The following is a 19,436-nucleotide window of genomic DNA, read 5'->3' as shown; positions in this document are numbered from 1 at the left end:
GGAGCAAGTTCCAAGGTTTGTCTATGGGCTGCATGAAGAAATGCTTGCTTTTCTTTTCCCTGAATCTTCCATCATTCAGTTCTAGTATTATAAGAGAGGAAGAAAAACTTTTCTTTATCCACATTCTCCATGCCATGTATAATTTTACAAACTTCTATCTTGTCATCTCTTACTTGCCCTTGCTCAAAACTCATCCTACCTCTTCCACAAGTGGGAACAACTGCAGCCAGCAACTGCAGAATGGGGCACTGTCAACTCCTCCAAGGAGGTGGAGTAAACAGACTTGGGCCGTCTTCTTAAGTCTTCAGGGGGTCTCAGATCTTTGCTGAGATCTTCTTCCCACTGCTCAGCCAATAAGGGGCCACTGGGAGCTGTCCATTGTCCTAGCTTCTTCTTAAAACAACTTGGCTTGCCATTATTTGTCTCAAAGAAACTCAAGTCTAATGGTTTCCGCTTCCCCTGAGAGTGCCAACCCTGAGAAGAACAGGATCCCCACCGTGGAAGAAAGGCAGGGTGGAAATGGAATTAATAAAGGAAAAGCAAGAATTCTGAAATGAAAAAGCACACTTTTCCCATTACACACAAATATGTTACAGCAGGCAGCACCAGAGAAGAGGAATTCCCTCCTGTGTGTGAGAGAGAAGGAGAAATTCTGCTTCCAAAATGGTTCTTGCTATCTGCAGTTTTTATAAGTACCTGTATTAAAATTATGGTATTTGCAGATCTATGAGTATTATCCAGTTAATCAAGAACACTTTTTAAAATCAATCAAAGTAGGAATGGATGGACCCATTAATGTCCTAGTAAGGCATGAGGATGAGAAAAAGTCTGTTCCCTTCCATTTTCCAGGAAGATATTTAATGGAATTCCATTAATCTGCACAGAAACAGATTTTTTTAAAATATGGACATTATTGGAGGCCTTGGGGTTGTGCATTGTCCCTGGTCCTCCAATAATGTTTCCTTCACAAGTGCCCAGGGCCTGGAGCAGCTACCATAGAAGCCAACAACTAGGGGCTGAGAGGGCTTCGGTCCCCCCATAAAATATTTGAGGGGTCTGCCCCCCAAAGTTGATGGGCATTGCCATTCTAATGGAGTATGTGCACCACATTATGTGATTGATTATGCAGGGCGGGGCTTACCTGGGTCTCCCCAGTATTTTATTCAAGTTGGCACCCCTAGCAGCTACTGCATAGGGCTTCTTGCCACTGCTTGCTTTAAGAACAAATATAGCAAGGGCTCAGTGCTGGTGCATTGAGCGGATCTTAACGTAGTTGTGCTCAAAGTGTGCAGCAGCAAGAAGCCCTGCCTAAGCCCTGGGTAGCCAGAGGCCCCATTTTGAAAAGTTTAAAAGATGGATACATTTTTAGGAGGTAACACGCAACTCTTGGTGATCCATGAACTGATCTGACTCATGATCCACCCAGATTCAGTCAGGGGTGTCTGCTTTCCTGAATCTGAGCTCAAGCGCTCAGAATCTGAGCTCAATCCTCCCCTATTGCTAATCAAAAACAGTTTAATCAATCAAACTGCTTTTATCAGTTAAACATTGCAGCCATCTCTCTCTCTCTCTCTCTCTCACACACACACACACACACACACACACACACACACACACACGCTTTTATCAGTTAAACATTGCAGCCATCTCTCTCTCTCTCTCTCTCTCTCTCACACACACACACACGCTTTTATCAGTTAAACATTGCAGCCATCTCTCTCTCTCTCTCTCTCTCTCTCTCTCTCTCTCTCTCTCACACACACACACACACACACACACACACACACACGCAAGGATTGCTGACCTCTGGCTTGGCTATTCCAAGCAATATCATTGGGGGGGGTGTTTCTGAGGGACTCCGTGTTTCTGATATTGCAACAGTGCCCCAAACAACAGCCTTTTAAAAATATATTTTTAAGCATTTGGATAATCTCCCTCCTTCTTCAACAAAAAAAAGCTCATCCTGATTTACAAGTGAAGTTTGGGTGCTAAAGCAGAAACCAGTATTGAATTTAAACCATGTGGAGTGTGTGTCCCCCTAACCTTGAGTGGCAGCACCTTTATCTATTGTTTAAGAAGAACATAAGAAGAGTCTTCCTGGGTCAGACCAAAAGCCTGTCTACTCCAGCATCCTGTTTCACACCGTGGCCAACCAGCTGCCTCTGGGAAACCCACAAGCAGAACAGGAAGACAATAGCCCTTGCTTGCTATTGCTCCTTGGGAAACAGTAGTCCTGCTGCCTCTGATCCTAGAGATTTGCATATAGTTATCAAGACAGCTCATTATTCCCCATGAATTTATGTGGTTACCTTTTAAAGATGTTCAAGTTGGTGGCCATTACACATCTTGTGGCAACAAATTCCATAACTAGGCATGGTAAAAGTAAGCACATCCTTATTGGCTACAGGGAGGTCTTGATATGGCTAAAATTGTGGGGAAGGGCTTAAGGGTTTATTTAAGGGTGTCTATATTCTCCATTCCACACCGCTGCAGTTTGAGCACAAATCAAAACTCTTGATAATTCAGAAGAAATGAACACAAAATATTGTGGAGGGGAACGTGTGGCCCACCAGATGTTGTCAGACTACAAAGCCTATCATCCTGTACCATGGCGACTGGGGCTGATGGGAGTTGTAGTCCAACAATATCAGAAGCGCTGCAGGTTCCCCACTCTTGGATTATATCTATGGATAAAACTGATAAACTTTGGGACAGTTAGGACCCCAATCCAGAGAATAAAAATAATGTGTGGAAACATCTGGACTGTGCAAATGCTCTTAGAAGTTTGCTAGGGGTGGAGGAGGGTTGAGAGGACCTTATCCCAAAGTCCGGATAATAGATGTGTGATGTCTTGCACAATCCAGTGTGTATGTTTTTGCACACGTTTGTGTGGAAGCTTGGTAACCACAAGTACAGTCAGTGATGCGAGATGCTTGCGCTATCTGGGCTGAAGTGCCAATGTGAACAAATGCAATCTGCCTCTAAGGTTTGAGATTATTGTCCTCTCAGCTTCTTCCAATATGATGCTTAAAAGAATTCAGTCCAAACTGAATGCTCTGGGGAAAATTGCCTGGGACAATGCACCTTCACAACACAGTTCTCCAGAATTTCTATAGGCAAAGGGTTGAATGACAGATACATGTTTTCTGTCCAACTCTTTTGAAACTCGGTGCTTACTCCATTGGCATACAGATAATGAAAGTCAAAGAGAATTTAAGGGCGATAGACAGACTTGGAAAAGGAAACAATGGACGGCCAGGCCTGATTGACTCCCTGCCGACTTCCATGTGGCATCTTTTACTGACAAACTGCTTTCAAGAGGACAGCTTTCCATCAGACAGACGCAACGGGAGATGGAGTGGGAAGCACAATACTCACCCTCCTTCAAAGATCTTGATCCGGGCTGGCTCCCCTCGTTTGGATATGGGAATGTCGTCTTCTGGTTTTCCTCTTTTCTCCTCTTCCTTTTCAGTTCTCATTTCGTCCTTTCGACCTTCGTTGGGGAGGAGCGAAGGCAGGTGAACCTACCTCGCCAAAGGATGAAAGTAACGGTTTTATTATTCTTCCAAAGGCTTGTTACCAAAGACAGACACCTTGGACAAGGCTCTCTCTCTCTCTGGAGAGTCGGGGAGGAAACCCGGCAGCCACCCTAAAGTCAGTGATAATTAAGTGAAAGATTTAAACCTGATTTGGAAGGTTCTCATTTTAGACCTGGTGCTACTGTTCCGAGCTGCATGGGGTGGGTGGGAACAAGCAATGGGGCAGAACAATTGCTTTAAAGTTGCATAAAAAGAACCTGGGGAATCTGGACTGAGGACTTTGCTTGGCTTTCATGACCCTGTGCATTTTGGGAGTCGTACAGGAGATCACCAGACACAAGAGCGGTTGCGAGTTTTTCTACTGTACAGCGAGTTCTGCACCTCCCACCTTCACTGTCCAGCCTCAAGACCGAACTCCAGTCCTTCCTCTCCACTCCTTCCCAGGTTTCAGGTAGACAGTCTGTCCCCAGCAGCCATGAACATATTGTATGGATAACTGTTCAAGCATTCATTCAGTGCTTGGAGCGGGAAGGGACAGGGCATTTCTGAACACTTCTGTCGTGATAAGCATGCAGGACTAAGACCTGGTAGATTGGGGGTTCAGGTCTCCACTCAGCCACTAAACTCACTGGGTGACTCTGGAACAAGTTGTGACCAATGGGTATGGGGCTGAATCATGAAAACACACCCCAGCATCTCCCTGGCACTAAGAATCAAAACCTTCTGACCAGTCAAGGCCTGGGAAATCAGGTGGGAGGGTAGAACAGGATCCCCAGTGCCCAGGAATCCCTCGTCAGCTAGATAACTGTTTCTACAGGACAAGGGAAGAAAGGAAGTCAGGTATGAATCTGGTTAAGTTGCTGGGACCGTTCTCCAAAAGCAATCTGGATTTCATTTAAATTTTCATCCTGGAGCGATGCCTTCAGCATGCTTTGAAGTTAACCAGCCCAGCACACAACCACCCCCTCCCCACAAAAAACACACACCAAACATACCCCAAACATCCCTCTCTGAACGACCCCCAAGTGGTTCTAAGCATTTGATCTTCTTTTCATCTCATTGGAAAATAGCCCAAACACAGCTTTTTCTCCAGGACAGTCATGTAACGCTATGATTTCTAGCATGTCTTCATAAACAGCAGCTATGTTTACCCCAGACTGATCTGTACCGTGTGAAGCTCTGCTTAAGTGGCAGACTGTCTTGGATCTGCTCTAGCGATGAATGAACCTGTCAATTTCAGTTTACCTCCATTTCTCATTTTCCCAAACTTAAGATTGCAACTTAAGAAACAAAAAGCATGTATGAAAATTTGTGTGCATTTTAAGGCACATTTCTTCTAATATGCACATTTTTGCATGCATCTTTCCAGGCAAATTTCCCACAATACAATGCAATCTGGCACATTTTTTTCACTTATCCAGTTTTGTTCACGCCTTTCCCTAATATATCCACTTCTATATTTTAATGGCAGCCTCCATGTCAATTCTTACTCACAAAACAGGTGAGGACAAAAGGAAAACCCAATTTCCTTACCTCCGACATTTTGGGGTTCCCGGCGCTTGAGGGCACAAGCCTCCCTGCCTCTGGACGTGGAGCAGCAGACATGGTGTAGGTTTCTTTGCTCACCTTTTGCTTGGAGCGCAGGAGCGAAAGGGCTGCTTTGGTGGACACACCGGGGAGGTTGGGATTATACAAACTAACGCACCAGCCGGCATACACCGAGGACCTTCGGTCAACTTGCTGGATGTGATTTGGCTTTGTGTAATTTAAATAGCACCAACTGACATTAGTAGTTGTATGGAGACTGGGGAACTGAAATACCTTCTTGACATCTGGCCCCTCTTGGGACTTCTTTGAACTTTGGGCAGCCTCAGAATGAAGAGCTGGACTTGGGGAGGTTGTTGCAGGTGGCTCCACAGGCTCTTTCGAATCTTCTTTCTTCACCATCTGCGGAGATTCCTTGCTTTGCAACTGCTTGCCAGCTGGATGCTTAGATTCCTCGTGCCCCTCAGAGCTCGAGACCTCAGGCTGTGGAGAGGCTGGCCATAAAGTTCCCTGGACTTCTTCCAACTCAGACTGCTCAGGCGACACATCCGGGAGCACTTCTGACTTGACTCGCCTTTGGTTGTGCTTCTTCCCTTCCTCTGTTGCACGGGGGGCCACCACTGCTTCTGACTTCTCCTCCATCTCAGAGAACTCTTCCTCCTTCACCCTTTTTTGCTGCTGGGTTTCCATCGTGAGTTCCAAGCTTCCGGCTGGAGACAGCATCCGCTTGCTTCCTCCGACAGTCGACGGACTCCCTTCAAGATCCAACAGGCTTTCGGATGGCGAGCCAAGAGGAATGTATCCTTTCTTCTCCGAGAGGGACAGCGGCAGCCTTAGGTAGGGTGTCTGGAAGATGCTCTTCTGCTCTTCAGTGATCATCTGTGCCAGATCGAGGCCGATTCCGTGAACGTTAGCGGTGCAAACCAAGGTACCTTTGGCCTCATACTCGTCAAATCTCGGCAGGATGATAGAAGAGGCGCTGCAGTGTGACTGAGTGACCAGGATCTGAGAAAGGGTTGTATACATTGCGCTTCCGTAGGAGGGCATATTCGTCTGAATGCGAACTGGGACCACTAGCGACACGACAGGTTCAGATCGTGCAGGCACCACCAACTGAGAGATGGAGACAGATGCAGAGGGGCTGCTAGGCCGGGCCAAAATATGCAGTCTGCTCTCAGAGCTGTAGTCTGCAAATGGGGAGAAGATGGGACTTCCGGTGGGTGGAGAGAGCCTGGATTTGAGCTGGGGCAAATGGGCACCAATGTCACTTGGCAACTGGAGAGCAAGCTGGGACTGGAGGGGCAGAAAAAAGGCAGAATGGAGTGGTGGGGAGCCTGGGTAGTGCACAGGGACAAGGGACGGGCTCTGCCTGAGGGCCACGTCCCCTGGGTGGGACAGCAGTGGAGGGGCAATGTGAAGCTGGCCTGGGTGCAGCAAAGCGTCTTGCAGCGGGATGGCTGCATTCTCAAAGATGGAGTGCGGTATTTGCGGGATGGAATACTGAGCAGCAAAGAGGTCGGTCATTGTCTGGCTGGAGAAGAGCTCCACCGTCTGTCCCGATGGTGGCAAAAGATGCTGGAATGGCAAGAGAGAAATCTGTGGGGCCATGTACTGTTTTTCGTGGAGCGTCAATTGCGCCGATGGGTGGTGAAACACCTGCAGAGCTTCAGTGTAGGGATGGGTATATGTGCGCTCAGGGCAGTCTTTTGGCTCACCCTTGTCAGCTGGGTAGCCTCTTTGAGAAGAGGAGGAGGAGGAAGAGGACGGTGGTTGCTGCTGGGGCAAGCTTGCAGCTGAAGATTTGCTTGTGGACTGCAGCAGCTCTTCCGTTTCTGTCCCTCCTTTGGAGCCAGAGTCCGGCTCGTGCTCTGGGTGCCCAGCAAGAGACGCCTGCCTCACCAGGAAACATTTCCTCCTCTCCTGTGCTGCTGATGTTGTTGGTGGGCGGGGCAGGGAAGTGGGAGAGGAGGAGCATAAGCTCCCATAGTCAAACGATTTGCTGCGGGTCTCCGACATTGGAGAGGAGGGGGAGACGTTGGGCGTCTGCTCGGAGACGGACCTCCGCATTTCTCGGGTAGGGTGGTGAGGGTGGTGGTGGCCTGGCACTGTTAGCATGTGTGGGCCGAGCCCAATAGGTTTTATGTGGGATTCAGAGGACTGGGAAGCAGCTTCTTCACGTTCAAATGACGTTGAGCGGCTGGAGGCATGGGAGATGCTGCTCTCCTGACTGGGGCTCCTCACTGACTCAAAGCTGGATTCTCCAGAAGACTGAGCCATTTCCGCAAGCCTCAGCCTCTTCTTTTTGGGTGGCAGCTTCTCTGCAGGAAGCTGGGAGAGAGACTGGCTTCTCTGTGGCCACTGAAACTCCTCCGTCTTCTCCGGCTCTTTAGGGGGAGGTTCAGGCTCCGTCTCTGGCCTGTCCGGCTCTTCTGTGACCAGGATCTCAGGGACTTGGATGTTGGGTTGACGCACAAGCTTTGGCTGCAGGGAATGAGTCGGCCGGCTCTGCTGTGCAGCTGACTGAGAAGTGTATGGCAACGGCAGCTTTTCCTCTCCTTCCAAGCTGCTCAGTTGTTCAATAGAATCCGACTTCTCAAAGGAGCTTGTGTGCTGGATGACAGAGATCTCCTTTGAGGTCGTCCTCCTCTCCTTGACTTCCATACCAAAAGATGGTTTTGTAGTCCTAGAGTGGAAAGTGACACCGGCGTCAGAGAGCGGCATCGATTTGCTGAGGTCTGCTGGTGACGTCATGGACTCGGAAGTCAGGTTCAAGGCCACATCAGTGGGTTTCAAGCTAGTAAACTGAGCGGCTGCCCCAGAGCTACAGGAAGATGGACTGGTCAACTCAAAAGCCGGGGGGTCCTCATCATCACCAAGGCTTTTTTCCTTACGCCTTTTCCTCAGCGGAGTTAGTTCTAAACTGGTCCCCAGCTTATAATGCATCATCTGCGGCCAAGGATCAGATTCTACGGAACCCTTCTCGGCTTCCAACGAAAAATGAGAACTGGAAGATTGGGGCTTGGAGACCTGCAGTTCCGAACAGTAATACTTTTTGTGGGCTTCGTAATTATCCCGTTTCTTGTAGCGAGCACCGCAAACGTTGCACTCGTACATGAACCCTTTTGTTTTCGCGCCCTTCCTTGACTTTTTGGTGAGCTCGCTCTCCTTGCTTTCTTGTTCCTCGGGAGGTTTGGAAGTGCTTTCTTTGCTCGCCGTGCCCACGTCCTCCGAACCATACTCCACCCCCAATGGAAGTTCAATGGCGGGCTGCCGTTTTAGCATGCGTGGGTGGGAAGACACCTGACCGCGGCTATGGACCTCTGATTCGGTGATGTGGTCATCGAAAGAATAGCTACCTCTAAAGGTATGGGAGGAGCTGATGGTGCACGCAGCTGAAGGCATAGAGTGGCTTCGTAGGAGAGGCACTGTCTCTGTGGCACTGTGGGAATGCTGGAGTGATAGCAATGATTGTTCAGGCTTCATTTTTTCCATGTGGGGCATAAGTGACTTGGATGAATCGAGTTGGCTACCAGAGCCGGGTTTGATTTCTAACGCAAAGGGCTCTCTGTATGGGCCGGACTTTGGCGATTCAATGCTGCTGCGTCTGGACAATGAACTTCTCCTGGGCTTGACGCTGTCTATCTCGCTGGTGTCAACAACGGCTTCGTTAATAGTGATCAGTTTGGTGATATGTTCAATAACCTGCGTTCTGGGCACAGACAAAGGAACTGTGCTGAGTTTCTCCTCGGACGATACCTGAGGAAATTCCTGGGCAGTGGCTGCCGCTAGCATGGAAGTCCGTTGGCCAATTCTCCCACATTTGCCAAAAATGATCTCTGCATAAGACTTGGCATTGGTGTTTGGTGGGCTGATTTGCTGCTCGGCACTCTCTGACCTGGAGAAATAGCCAGATTCTGTGCTCCCTTTGCTGCCAGGGCTAAGGAAAGCTTGTTCCTCAATCACCTTCTTTCTTTCACTCAATCGGAGAGCGAGCTTCTGCTTGATAGTATGTGTTTCCTCCGATTTATGACTTTGGGCATGCTCCGAAGCCGGCTCCACAAACGGGCTGCTTTCCTCGAGAGACTGAGACAGGCTGGAGTGAGAAAACGAGCAGCTCTCTAGGCTAGAGCTCTGGCTTCCTGACCCGTACAACATGGTTTGCTTTCTCCGGGGTGACAGTTCTGTCAAATGGCTCGGCGCGCTCCTAGTCTCCTCCTCCGAGTCGGTGCTTTCACCCTCGGTGGGCTCTTCAAATTCCTCTCCGGCCATCTTCTCCATTTCCAAACCGGAAGGGTACAGCTCAGTCCCAGTCCCTGAGGCGAGACCGGCTTTGATCCGGTGAGCATGAGACTTCCGATGTTTATACAGATTGCTCTTGGTTTTGAAGGAAAAGCCGCAGGGGACGCAGGGATAGGGCCGCTCCCCTGTGTGCGAACGGATGTGTTTCTGGAGGACGCTGGGCTTGGCGCAAGGCCGGCTACAGTACTGGCAAATGTATTTGCCGGGTTTCTGGGGTTTCTTCTCTTTCTTGTGGCCTTCTTCCGAGGATTTCAAGGAAGCTTGCGAAGCGCGGGGAGTGTAGACCTTTGGAACGGAGGGCATGTCCTCTTCGGGGACGACAGGAGGACGGGACGGCAAGAGCTGGCCAGGGTGAAGCCCAGAGGATGGAAACGAACTGGAGGGACCTGCTCTGGCTGGGTCGACTAGCTGCCACGTCGTGGGGCCTTCAAGGACATGTTCCTGCTTCCGGGGAGGCATGAACGCTGGCGACAGGGGGTGCTGCTGAAGCTGGGAGATGTGCGGAGGGCGTTCAAAAGAGGGGCGTTTGAGCTGGGCTGGCCCTGTCTTCTCCTGGGCCTCCTCCCTCAAAAAAGGCTGCTGCGCTGCAACGTCCCGGAGGGGAGAGCCTTGCAAAGGAGCCGAGCTCCCCGGATAGGTAGCGGCGGACGAAACACTGCTTTGGAAAGCCTGTCCTTTGACAAGCCTCCTCCTCGACCCTTCCTCACCCTTCTTTGTGCTCCTCTGACTTTGTTCAGGATCCATGACCTTGGAAAGGGAAAGGCGAGGAGGGGGGAGATGGTCCAAGGAATCTATTTCGGGAAGGTGTCGGCAGGCTTCATGGATAATGAAGGAAGGACTCCTCTGTGTTAGCTCGCCGGCATTTAATGTGGGGCTGCCAAAGGTGGCGGCCAGAGAAAACGGTTGTTGACTCGAGATTTCAAAGCGTCACTCACTGCTGTTTGATTCGGGGGGGGGGAGGAACAGAGAGTGGGGAGGGAACAATGAAAAGGGGAAAAAAGGTTGGTTGAGGGTCAAGAGAGTTCACACTGGTAAAGCATGACAAACTACTTCAAAGCAGGAAAACGGTCCAAAACCTGTAGTCCAAATATTTTCCTTGTGGATTTTGCAGAGGCTTTAAAGCGGGCCATTTTTATCACCGTTGATGGTGGCAAGCCTTCAAAGAGGAGAAGCAACCCAGAACATTGCCTCGGGTCCTTTTTCTCATGCAAACCTTGGCAAACGTGAGGCTCCCATGCTCATCTCGCAGCCATCTTTCTCCTTGGCTTAGAAAAACAGCACTTGGCAGTCCTCTGTTTCTCTCTGCATGTGTGCCCTGATTCCTTCTTTGCTTTCCTCTTCTTCCCCTTTGCCGTTCAGAGACCTCGGGAACCAGACCGATCACAATCCTGCAACGACATTTGTCGAAGAGGTGAAAACACACCCAAACACACAATTGCCACCGTTTGCATTCATCGTGTTTTAAAGCAATCCAATATTCAGAGAACACAGGAGGAACGCAGGAAGCTGCCAAGTCAGACCATTGGTCCATCTAGCCCAGTACTGTCTGCACGGACTGGCAGTGGCTCTCCAGAGTTTTCCCCAGGCGTACCTGGAGAGGCCAGTGATTGAACCTGGGACCTTTTGCATGCGGAGCAGGTGCTCTATCACGGAGGGAAAGTCCTTCCCCAATGGAACTGAAGACAACAGAACTCCCTTTTTGCATAAGCAGGCAGTGGATCATGCTTCCTGGCAGCAATCCTAGGCAGACTTATTGCAGTTGAGTTCTCCCACACACACACACCATGCACACTTTTTTAAAAAAGTGCTAATGAACATAACCCAGGGTAGTAGATGTATTCCAGAAAACATGCACAGCCAAGATGACCTCAGACTGTAAACAGTCACCTGCATTTAATTACTCAAAATTAACTTTGATTCCGCCCCGCTTCCTGCAGCTGCTGTGAGCTGGACAACTTTATAGGTTAGATATTTGCATTTATTTATTTTTTCATTTAAAGAAAATCCTGTTCTCTCGTGAATGTCAGAAACCTTATCCAACCGAAGGGGCAAATAGGTGCTGCTCTGGGGTTTGCCTAGAAAAGGCAGGGAAATGAACAACATAGAAGGCCTTTAATAACAGAAAATATGCAAATGCAGAATGTGTTCTCATCGTCTTTATGATATCACATAAAGTCGATCTTTATGGTATCAGACTCCTGGAGCTGTGGCTTGCAGGAGTCAGCGGGAGTTATTTCCAGGTAAACATGGTTAGGATAAGGCTGTAGGGTTGGCATTTATCACATGTGAGGTTTATAAATGTTACATATGCATCACATAGATCGAACCCCAATGAAGGTCCATCCAAGCTGGTCCTTCCAGATCAGGGCTAGGGAAACTCTTCCATCCCAAGGGCCTCATCCCCTCATAGGGAACATTTTGAGGGCTGCACGCCAGTAGCTTGCATGGCCACAGGCAAAAGTGGGTATGGCAACAGATGCGACTTATCTTTGTACAGTTCTGGACACGCGAACATCAGAGTCTTCCAGATACATTCACAAACACATTTCTCCATTCTCTACCCAGGCAAGCGAGAGGCATTATCACAGTTCAGCAACATGTTCCAGACAGCCAAAATGACTTGAGGCGGTTGTGGAGCAGGGCTGGGGAGCTGCGTAGCATGGGAAGAATTCTGAGGGCCAGACAGAGAGGCCTGGAGGGCTGAAATCCCCCCCCCCCGAGGTTCCCCACCCAATCTACACTACTGTCTTCTGACCTGTTTGTCCATAGTCGATTTGGGGCAGCTACAGAGGAAGAGGGGCGAGGCCACCACTCAGGGGTAGTCCCCGCACTTCATATGCAAAAGGTCCCGGGTTCAGTCCTTGGAAACCCCTATCTAAGGAGTCAAGTGCCCAGTATACCTGAAGGAGCTTCTCCACCCCCTTTGTTCTGCCCGGACACTTAGGTCCAGCGCCGAGGGCCTTCAGGCACTGCAAGAAGTGAAGTTACAGGGAACCAGGCAGAGGGCCTTTTCCGTAGTGGCACCTGCCCTGTGGAACGCCCTCCCATCAGATGTCAAAGAAATAAACAACTATCTGACATTTAGAAGACATCTGAAGGCAGCCCTGTTTAAGGAGGTTTTTAATGACTGATGTTTTAATGTATTTTTAATCTTTTGTTGGAAGCTGCCCAGAGTGACTGGGGAAACCCAGCCAGATGGGTGGGGTACAAATAAATAGAAAATTATTAATTTATTATTATTATTATTATTATTATTATTATTATTATTATTATTATTATTGAAGAAGACCCCCCTAAATGAACTCCTGGAGAACTACTGCCAGCCAAAGAAGGTGAAATATCAGGCTAGTTGGGAAAATAGCCTGACCTGATATGAGGCACCTGCCGATGTTCTTAGAAGGTGATTTCTCATCATTTCTCTGAGTAATTGCTAACCTTCAAACCGTGATGCATCGTAGATATCAGCGCCATTGTGACATCTCCAGGCTCATCGTTTCTGTGGAAAGAGAAAAACAAATTGCTCTAAGTTTGCTTCACTTTTAACCAACTATGGGGGGGGGCGGTTTGCAAACATGTGAAGACCCGTGGGCCATTTGATGCCATAAGAGGCAAGCAACATAGTGCTCTTAGGATGCTGCTGGATACCAACTCCCATCAGCCTCAGCAACAGGAGGGCCTATGGACAGGGATCATGGGAGCTGCTGTCCAACAACTTCAGTCTATTGCTCCTGCCATAGATACTTCTTTTAATAAACATCTGTGGCAACAAGACACTCATTTCAATCAATCAATGGCCAACAGCTGCTTCCGCCAACCCAACAATCTGTGACTCAACCAGGGATGGGTGTACCAGTCTATTTCTTGACTCTCACATGAATTCACACCCAAATCTGTTCCATCCTGTTTCCGCATTGATCTGTATATATATTTTTAAAAGCATAGACAAAAAACAGCGATTTAAATACGTATTGCTGCATTTCTGAAGCCGAGAGCATTTGAGGAATGTGAAATCTGGGGAATTAACTGAGAGTTGTGTCCAATGTTGCTCATAGATGAAAATAATGGACATGATTAACTTTCTACCTCCTGTCATAGGGGCTGGCCCTGGGCATTCCTATCCTCATGGAAGGTAAGTCTATTGGTTCCCAGCTGCCATAAAGGCTATGTTCTACCTCCACCGTAAGAGGCTGTATGTCTCTGAATGCAGCTTCTGGGAATCACAAGTTGGGAGAGAGTGTTGTGGTCTCAGGTCCTGCTCCCAGGCTTCCCACAGGCATCTGATTGGCCATTGTGAGAACAATGGACTAGATAGACCTTCACCAAGACTTTTCTAATGATCGTATGTGCTTGAGGATGTCCTATTGTGCCTGGGGATGGTTCCAAGGCCTGAGCACACACACAGCTCCCGACTGAAACCTCAGAACCTTCAATTACTAGCTTCACCTTCAAGTTCTCTCCCAACAGCCCTGACATATAGGGCAATTGTTCTCTAGCAAGCCAAAGGTCCCGGGTTTTCAAGCCTGGACTGGAGGGAGTTCTCAAAAGAGTTTTCAGCTCAGCCCAAGTAACCAGTGATTGCTAGGGTGGTTTTATTTTGTCTTATTTCTACAATGTCATTTCTGTGGTAAACACTGACCATGAAAAATATTGCACATTAAACACACAAGAGCACACACACACACACACACAAACAAATCCAAGACACTACGGCCTTGGTAAAACTCATTGAGCGGACTGTAAATATTTCACCAAGGACCTCACCAGCACAAATGAATGCAACAGTGCCTTGATCAACAACACACACACACAAAAACACTCACACCCCTGCTCCATTTAATGGCAGGAGGGTGAGGAATACTTACAATGTATTTGATTTCTGCAGCTCTAATGGTGTTTGCTCTTTCCTTTATTTTATTTATTTTATTCTTTCTGAAGGGCTTAATTCAGCCTGCAAAACAACAAAGGTGCATAGCAAATCAGAGAAACGCATTTAAAAGGAAACACTGTTTTCAACCACGGACAAACCTTTGGGTAGAGAATGGAACACACACACACACACACAAACAAACAAACAAACAAACAAATAAACACAAAAAGGTAATGCAAACCTTAAAACACAAACTTGCTCCCGACAAACTGACTTTTTCCATAGACTTTTTATCATATGTGGTGGGAATGTAGAGAAGTTAGAAAATTTTGAGAAATGATATATAATGACTTGAAAAAAATGTTTAAATTGACATTTGTAAAAAAACAAACAAAACAGAAGCATTTTTGTTAGGGATTGTAGGACAAGACCTGCCAAGAAAAGTAAATAACTTATTTATGTATGCTACAAGAGCGGCAAGAGTCTTGTTAGCACAAGGATGGAAGAATAAGGAAACCCCAACGAAAGAACTGTGGCAAGAAAAATTGATGAGCTATGCGGAATTAGCCAAATTGGCATATAAACTGCGTGAAAAGGACAACTGTGACTTCAAGGAAGAATGGGAACTTTTTACAAACTATCTAAAAAGACAACAAAATGAATTGGACTCTTTGGCAGGTTTTCAATAAACATTCACAAATTTATTAGCTGAACATATGATAGATAAAGTAAGGATATGTACAATTTCATAACATGCAGAAAACAATATATGTAAAGAAATCAGAGAGGGGAGCTGAGGGAAGTCCTGGGGGGGGGGAGGGTTGAGGGCGGGAAATAATGTAATTGATTAAGAGGATTGATAAATTGTTATGTGGAAATTGGTTAATAAAAATATTTTTTAAATAAAGCTGACTTTTTCCATAGAGAGATGCTTAACCCCACGCATTGAGTTGACAGTCGCAGAGGTGCGCGTGTCTGTGATCAGACGTGTGGCGATGGACCTACCTGCACTAAGTGACCAGGGGAAGCATCACAAAAGAAGTTGGCCTCAAACAGAACTCTAGCTGCAATTAAGCAGGTGGAGAGGAATTGCCTTACACTATGTGTCCATCTAGCAGTTCGAAAGCACGTCAAAGTGCAAGTAGATAAATAGGTACCGCTCCGGCAGGAAAGTAAACGCCTTTCCGTGCGCTGCTCTGGTTCGCCAGAAGTGGCTTAGTCATGCTGGCCACATGACCCAGAAGCTGTACGCCAGCTCCCTCAGCCAATAAAGCGAGATGAGCGCCACAACCCCAGAGTCAGTCACGACTGGACCTAATGGTCAGGGGGCCCTTTACTTTTACCTATGTGTCCATCTCACTTAGTGGGGGGGGGGGAGACTCAAACTGGCAGTTGTTCTCCAAAAGATCTCAGAGAAAAGATCACATGTAGAAGGTTCCAGGGTCAATTCCAGCTAGGGCTTGCAGAGTTCCCTGCCTGAAAACTCTGAAGAGCTGCTGCCAGCCAGTGCAGACAACACTGAGCTGGATTGACCAAGGATCCAAATCACTATACAGTATGTTTCCAATGTTTCCGATACCTGTTACCTGACCTCTTTAGCTGTAGATTCTGGGGATCAAACCTGAAAAACTTCTGCATCTAAACGGTGCGATCTACTCAACAGGGCTAGGATTCTGTCTCCCTAAACCAAGGAGAGGCAACGTGAGGCCCTCCACATTATTTCAAAAGTACTCTTCAGTCAATCGGTTCAGACGTCTGGCAAGAAGTGGCCCTGCCCACTTTTCATTCTAGCCCCACCCATTCCTGGCTTCAGGCCCCGCCCACCACCAGCATGCGTTCTCCATCAGTTTACCCCTCAACACTAAAAGGTGGTTGCCCACGAAAGGTTGCACCAAAGCAGGGGTATCCAACATGGCATCCTCTAGATGTTGTTGGACTCCCATTCCCATAAACCCCAGCCAGGATGACCAATAGTCAGAGATGATGTAGTCCAACAACATTTTGTGGCTATCCTTGCCCTAAAGGGCTAGGGGGTTGATGCAAGCTAGGGTTTCCTGCCACCTTGAGTTTCTTTGGAAGAAAGTTGGGATATGTACATTTAAGAAATAAATTTTAAAACTAATCTAAGCCCTGTGCTGGCAGCACAACGCAAAACAAATTTAAAAGAATAATAAAAAAGCAATAAAACAAATTAGTATCTTGAAATCAACACAAAATATTCAGTGAAAGGGGTACTGGATTGCAATTGGGGTAGCATTTTCTGCATCCTGGGTTAGGTAGCATCTCAAGGTCAGAGAACTGAGACCCAAATCTACTGAAATTGACTTAGCATTCATTTCTCCCCTTATCTCTGCATTCCTGGCAAAGGGAAGGTGTTAAGAGAACTTCAGCTGAAGAGAGACCACTTTGTCATTTTAGTGAGAAGAAGAAGAAGAAGAAGAAGAAGAGTTTGGATTTGATATCCCGCCTTTCACTCCCCTTCAGGAGTCTCAAAGCGGCTAACATTCTCCTTTCCCTTCCTCCCCCACAACAAACACTCTGTGAGGTGAGTGGGGCTGAGAGACTTCAATGAAGTGTGACTGGCCCAAGGTCACCCAGCAGCTGCATGTGGAGGAGCGGAGACGCGAACCCGGTTACCCAGATTACGTGACTACCGCTCTTAACCACTACACCACACTGGCTCTCCTAGTGAGGCCATAAAAGGATCTTAGTGGCTGTTTCTGTTTTTACTTTCCCTTGCCTTTTAATTGATTCTGCTTTCCTCCCTTAATGTGACAAAAAAGGCAATATATTTCAGAGATTGAATGTGAATTAAAAAGTGTCTGCTGCATGGCTTTTATTACCATGACATTCGGCAGTTTGTGATCTTTTTGTTCCATTATTCCACAAGCTGTTTTGATTGGGAGTTTACAGAAGAACTCTTGCCAGTTATGTACCAGCCAGTTCAGATGCCCCCGCTCTTAACGGTCTTCTTCAGGCATTTGGGTGCCATTGGCTCAGTTCAGACATCTTGCCAAACAGGAAGCTTAACTATGGTTTGGTGTTAGCAGCCTACAAACAAAGCCGACTTCCTTTTAACAGATCAAACTAAGGGGAGGAAGGGAGACCAGAAAACCTGAATTGGCAGTGTATTCATCAAGCGATCTTTAAATAGAGTTTCTGTGCTACCTCTTTATAATGTTGCTTCCCTATTTTGGTACATAGTAGTGACTCAAAGAAAGCAACTTTCTTCCCCCACGAGCTGAAAATTACTATGGCTGCACTTGGGCCAGCGGCTGAAATATCACTTCAAACCAAGTGCCTTGGTGCTGAAATCCTATCAAAAGAAAACTTCCTTAGCTTATCGGCCCTTGCAGACAGTAGACAAGATTATTTGAAACGGCCCTTGAAGCATTGTTATTTGCTTTTACAGTTTCAGCAGATGATTTGTTGCTGACATATATCAAATTGAAAGCAATGGCATTTTGCTTCTTTATTTAGAAATATTTATACCTTGGCCTTTTGAACAGAGAACAATAATGCCTCCAAGTTGACCCACAAATTTTTATATATATGAACACGGGAAGCTGCCTTGTATCAATGACTCATCCAGATGATCTGTTTATTGAGCATCCATCCTCATTTGCTTGCAGAAAGCTTACGCAGAGGTTAGATTATGTCTGGTCTTTGTTGAGCATTCATCCTGATTTGCGTGAGGGTGTTGAAACGCCTCCCCATTAATTATTTGTTCATTCCACACTTTTCAGCACAACTGCCTGTCACTTGCCCAATCACAAAAGTCTCATTTTTTATTTAAAATGGTGTTGTGGTGCTGGGGCAGGTGAGCATTTCAATCGACTTTAACTGTGCAAACCTAATTTTCCGGTGTGTGCTTGAACTGCTCCTGCAAAACAATGGCTGCCTAGATACAACCCAAGTCAACCATTGGTCTATCTCACTCCACTGGTGAAGGAACAGGGAGCGGGGGGAGCGCACCGCCCCCTGCACCATATGGGGAGGAGAGTACAGTGGTACCTCGCAAGACGAACGCCTCGCAAGACGGAAAACCCGCTAGACGAAAGGGTTTTCCGTTCTGGAGGCGCTTCGCAAGACGAATTTCCCTATGGGCTTGCTTCGCAAGACGACAGCCCATAGGGAAATATCCGGGACAGCAGGGAAGCGCAGCGCATCTTCCCCACTGTCCTCGGACCTCCTCCGAAGCCGGGCGGTGGGGCGGGAACGCCTCCTCCCGCCGCCGCCGGGCTTCGGAACGATGCTCCGAAGCCGGGCAGCGGGGAGGGAACACCTGCCCCCGCCGTCCGGCTTCGAAGCATCGTTCCGAAGCTGGGCGGCGGGGAGGGAACACCTTCTGAAGGCGGGCGGGGGGCGAAAGTCTTTGTCCCCCCCCTGCCTGCCTTCCCGGGAGAGCGGAGAAACACAGCGCGTTTCTCCGCTGTCCCGGAGGGCTTTTGAAGGCAGGCGGGGGGAGCAAAGACTTTCGCCCCCCGCCCGCCTTCAGAAGAGGTCCAGGACCTCTTCTGAAGGCGGGCGGGGGGCGAAAGTCTTTGCTCCCCCCTGCCTGCCTGTCCCGGAGGGCTTTTGAAGGCAGGCGGGGGGGAGCAAAGACTTTCGCCCCCCGCCCGCCTTCAGAAGAGGTCCAGGACCTCTTCTGAAGGCGGGCGGGGGGCAAAAGTCTTTGTCCCCCCTGCCTGCCTTCCCAGGGGCTTTTAAATCACCCCGGACAGCGGAGAAGTCCTCCGCTGTCCCGGGGCGATTTTAAAATGCCACCCGCCAGCATTTTAAGATCGCCCGGACAGCAAAAGCCCTTGTCCCCCCCCCCCAGCCTTCAGAAGAGGTCTGCGGACAGACTGTCCCCGGACCTGGTGTGAAGGCGGTTTCCCTAGGAACGCATTAATTGATTTTCAATGCATTCCTATGGGAAACCGTGCATCGCAAGACGAAAAACTCGCAAGACGAAGAGACTTGCGGAACGAATTAATTTCGTCTTGCGAGGCACCACTGTACCATCATGGCCACCACCACCCCAGACACGTGCCACACACCCCATTGCACCGCCCCCCCCCCAGGACGCACGCCATGTCCCTGGGATACACGCCCATGCGGGCGGCATGCCACGCCCCCGGGATGCACATCATGCCCGACAGGACACACCAGTCACGCCCCCACCTGCTCTCTGCCCCCGGTGC

General features: G+C 48.3%; 1 protein-coding gene across 10 annotated transcripts in view; it reads right to left on the bottom strand.

Annotated features, from left to right (window-relative positions):
• Positions 1–19,436, bottom strand: part of HIVEP3 (HIVEP zinc finger 3) — a 225,489-nt gene that overhangs the window by 53,321 nt on the left and 152,732 nt on the right. For 4 of the 10 annotated variants that reach the window (XR_014528288.1, XM_083512058.1, XM_083512061.1 and 1 more), the window contains 4 exons: positions 14,246–14,331; positions 12,751–12,879; positions 5,073–10,771; positions 3,379–3,524 (listed from right to left, as the gene is read on the bottom strand). Coding sequence is in view for 9 of the 10 variants with exons in the window: in XM_083512058.1 (XP_083368184.1) it covers positions 3,379–3,524; positions 5,073–10,127 (5,201 nt within the window). In the remaining variant the exon portion in view is untranslated. The remainder of the gene's footprint in view (positions 1–3,378; positions 3,525–5,072; positions 10,772–12,750; positions 12,880–14,245; positions 14,332–19,436) is intronic. The other 6 variants (XM_083512063.1, XM_083512064.1, XM_083512066.1 and 3 more) reach the window with 6 other exon arrangements.

The sequence above is a fragment of the Podarcis liolepis genome (assembly GCF_965112155.1).
Source record: "Podarcis liolepis genome assembly, chromosome: 7".
NCBI classification, from domain to species: domain Eukaryota; kingdom Metazoa; phylum Chordata; class Lepidosauria; order Squamata; family Lacertidae; genus Podarcis; species Podarcis liolepis.
Note: the sequence above shows the minus strand (reverse complement) of the source record. Positions and strands in the feature narration are given on the sequence as shown.